Raw genomic sequence first — 3458 nt, 5'->3', positions numbered from 1 at the left:
TTACATCAAATCACTTAATACAATGGACTGAATACATGAAGGAATTTCTTCCAATGTATACTTGTCTTCTTCAAGGTCAAGCCCAAATCTTGCCAATATATGTGCTGCCATATTAGCCTCTCTATTTGTATGAACAACAGACCATGATCTGAGAGCTGTTAATACACCTTTGGCAACTGCAATTATTAAACCACCTAAGCTCAAATCTGTTTTAGCCTTGTTTGCCATGGATACAACTTGTATAGCATCCCCTTCAAGTATAACCAGTGACAACCCCATCTCTCTACAAAAAAGTGTAGCTAACAGAAAAGCATAGGCTTCAACAGTGAACGATTCATAATTCATTGGTCTAGGATCTTGTAATGTGCCAATCACCTACACTTCGAAGTCTCTAGCAATCACTCCAATGCCAATGCTTCCCTCAAAATTTTTTGTTGCAGCATCCCAGTTTATCTTATAAACTCCCTCATTTGGTTTCTGCCATGTCCTCTGTACCTAGGGTTGAACAATTCTATTTAGTGTTGAAGTAACCTAGCAGTTAGCAGTCCTATAAGCTTGAATTTCATCTTTAGTAGCTTGAGATAGAGCCATCAGATGTCTAAATCCCTTGCCATGGGTGATTTCATTCCTTTTGGACCATAGAAGTCTTGATGTAACAGTAGCTTCCTCAAGTTCTTCATGTTGTAAACAAATAGTTAGCTTCTTCCATATGTCTCTAAATCGATCACTTTGATTGTCATCTTCTGGATCTTTCTACAGCTCATACTCCATACATCCCTAGCAGCTGGACATCCCCATAGCACATGACCTGTTGTTTCAATAGCTAATCTACACACCTGACAGGCATCCTCTTTTTTAAATAGGATAATGTGGGAATGGGTTTCTTGCATGCTCTCCATATAAAAACTTTAACCTCATTATGGATCCTCAACTTCCAAATAGCTTTCCAATCTTCAGAATGCTCTCCTCCACAAGAAGTCTTACCAATAGAATTACTTTCAAGCTCTTTGTGTAGGTGGTAGGCACTCCTCATAGAGAATATGCCATTTTTTGTGGGCAACCAAACAAACTTATCTTCCCTACCGCCTTACTAATAGGAATGGATTGAATTAAAGTAGCCTCATATGAGTAAAAAAGAGCATGTAAAGAGTTAACATTCCAATTCACCATATTAGTATCTATCAAATCTTCAACACAATCATAACTTTCAGATAATACCTTTGGAGATAATACCTTAGGAGCATAATCCCTTGGTATCCACTTGTCACCCCAAATCTTCACCTTCTTTCCATCCCCAATTCTCCAAAATAGCCCCTTCTTAAGCAACCTTAAACTAGAATACAAGCTTCTCCATGCATATGATGAATTGAAACCCAATTTTGCCTCCAACATATTGCTATTCTTAAAATATTTCTACTTATACACTTGGGCCAGAAGAGTTGATGGATCTTCTTGAAGCATCCTCTAACTTTTTTTAGCTAGCATAGCTACATTGAAGCTTCTAAAATCTTGAAAACCCAACCTTCCTATATCCTTTGATTGGCTGACCTGGTCCCATCTCACCCATTGAACCTTGGATTGATCTTCATTGTAGCCCCCACTACAATTTCTTCAAGAGTCTATTTAGCTTTTGATTAATTGTATGAGGCAGCAGAAAAATACCCATGTCATAAGTTGGGATGACTTGAAGAACTACTTTAATTAGAACTTCTTTCCCAATAGAAGATGACATCTTTGACTTAATTCCTGACATACTCAAAATGGATCTTTGAGTTGGTTTTGGAGTATTTTTGCTTAAAAAAATTGAGGTCTTATCCTTGTTAAGGACTTGAACAAAGGCCTATTCATAAATATTCAGAATCTGTGAGAGTTTAGACCATTCAACCACATTGGCATTGCAAAATAGAAGACTATCATCAGCAAAGAATGGGTGATTGAGTCTAACTGGACCTTTCCCAATAGAAACACAAGTTATGCCACCATGTTGCTCAACTTGGAATAACAGAGTAGATAAGGCTTCAGCACACAAAATGAACAAGTACTGTGAGAGGGGATCACCCTACCTCAAGCCCCTTGAGGGAGAGAAACCAGCTTGTGCCTTACCATTAACCAAGATGGAATAGGAAATAGAAGTTATACAATCCAAAACCAGAGAGCACCATCTTTGAGTGAAACCAAGTTTGAGCATAACAACTTCAAGGAATGATCACTCAACTTGATCATATCTAGTTTGAGTGCCACAAATCTAGTTTTTCCTTTCATCTTAGAGTTCATGGAATGGAGAGTTTCATAAGCCACTAGAAGATTTTCACTAATGAGCCTACTAGGTACAAATGTACTTTGGTTCATAGAAATAACTTCTGGAAGGATTAGGGGTGAGCACAGTTTGGTCCGGTCCAGGTGATGGACCGGACTGGACATCCCTAAGTCCAGTCCAATAGGTCCAACCGTTTTTTTTAATCGATTAATAAGAAAATTTATTTAAAATACTAAATCAAAATTAAGTGACTTATTAAATGAGAATTACATAATAAATTGTATAATTATTAATATATACTAATACCATATATTATAGTTATACATTAAAGAATATAATACTTATGTAATATTGTGATATATATAATTAATTCATAAAATTATTTATATAAATAATATATATAATTATTTTCATTTGATCCGGTTGGTTTCTTTGGTTTGGACCAGCCGAATCTCACCCCTAGGAAGGATTGCTTTCAGCCTATTAGCTAAGGTCTTAAAAATAATCTTGTACACCACATTGCATAGGCTAATTGGTCTAAAGTCTATCACTCTTTGGGGATTTTTGATTTTTTGTTTGAGGGTTATATATGTATCATTAATCCCATCAATCTTCCCACCTTGATTTAGAAACTGAAGAGCAAACTTGGTAATATCCTTCCCCACAGTCTCCCATTGACTTTGATAAAAATGTGCTAGAAACCCATCAGGGGCTGGAGAGCCCAATAAGTTCATTTGAAATGCTACGTACTTCACTTCTTTTTCAATAAACTTGGTCAAAATATATTCATTCATAATAGGAGAGACCTTTGTATGTAAGCCAAACAAACAATTTTCAAATTGTGAAGGGTTAGAAGTGGTAAATAGGGAAGAGAAATACTTGGTAATTGTCTCTCCAATCTACTGTTGATTTGAAACTTCATTGCCTTCAAGGTCCTAATGCTTTTGATGGCATTAGTGTTTCTCCTTTGATTGGCTTGCATGTGAAAGAATTTCGTATTCATATACCTCACCCTCAACCAATGCTGCTTAGCTCTTTGTTTTCATTTAATGTTTTCTACTTCTAACTTCTGTTCCACATTTTCCTATATCTCTTTAACCAACTCAACATGTTCTCCCTGACCATGATCTTGCAAAGGACTTATCATAGGCATGCCCCTTCTGATATCCTTAGATTCCTCTCTCTGATTACTTGTATTCCA

The 3458-nt window shown here is 36.4% G+C and overlaps 1 protein-coding gene across 1 annotated transcript; it reads right to left on the bottom strand.

The window, feature by feature from the left end:
• LOC122298893 lies at window positions 1–1392 on the bottom strand. The gene is made up of 3 exons (XM_043108734.1): window positions 1234–1392; window positions 380–495; window positions 1–283 (listed from the first exon to the last, which is right to left on the bottom strand). The coding sequence occupies exons 1-3, from the start codon at window positions 1390–1392 to the stop codon at window positions 1–3; spliced, it is 558 nt and encodes a 185-aa protein (XP_042964668.1).
• Between the last annotated feature and the right edge of the window lie 2066 nt (window positions 1393–3458).

The sequence above is a fragment of the Carya illinoinensis genome, chromosome 16 (genome assembly GCF_018687715.1).
Source record: "Carya illinoinensis cultivar Pawnee chromosome 16, C.illinoinensisPawnee_v1, whole genome shotgun sequence".
Taxonomy (NCBI): Eukaryota; Viridiplantae; Streptophyta; class Magnoliopsida; order Fagales; family Juglandaceae; genus Carya; species Carya illinoinensis.
This window is presented reverse-complemented; position numbering and strand designations above follow the sequence as displayed.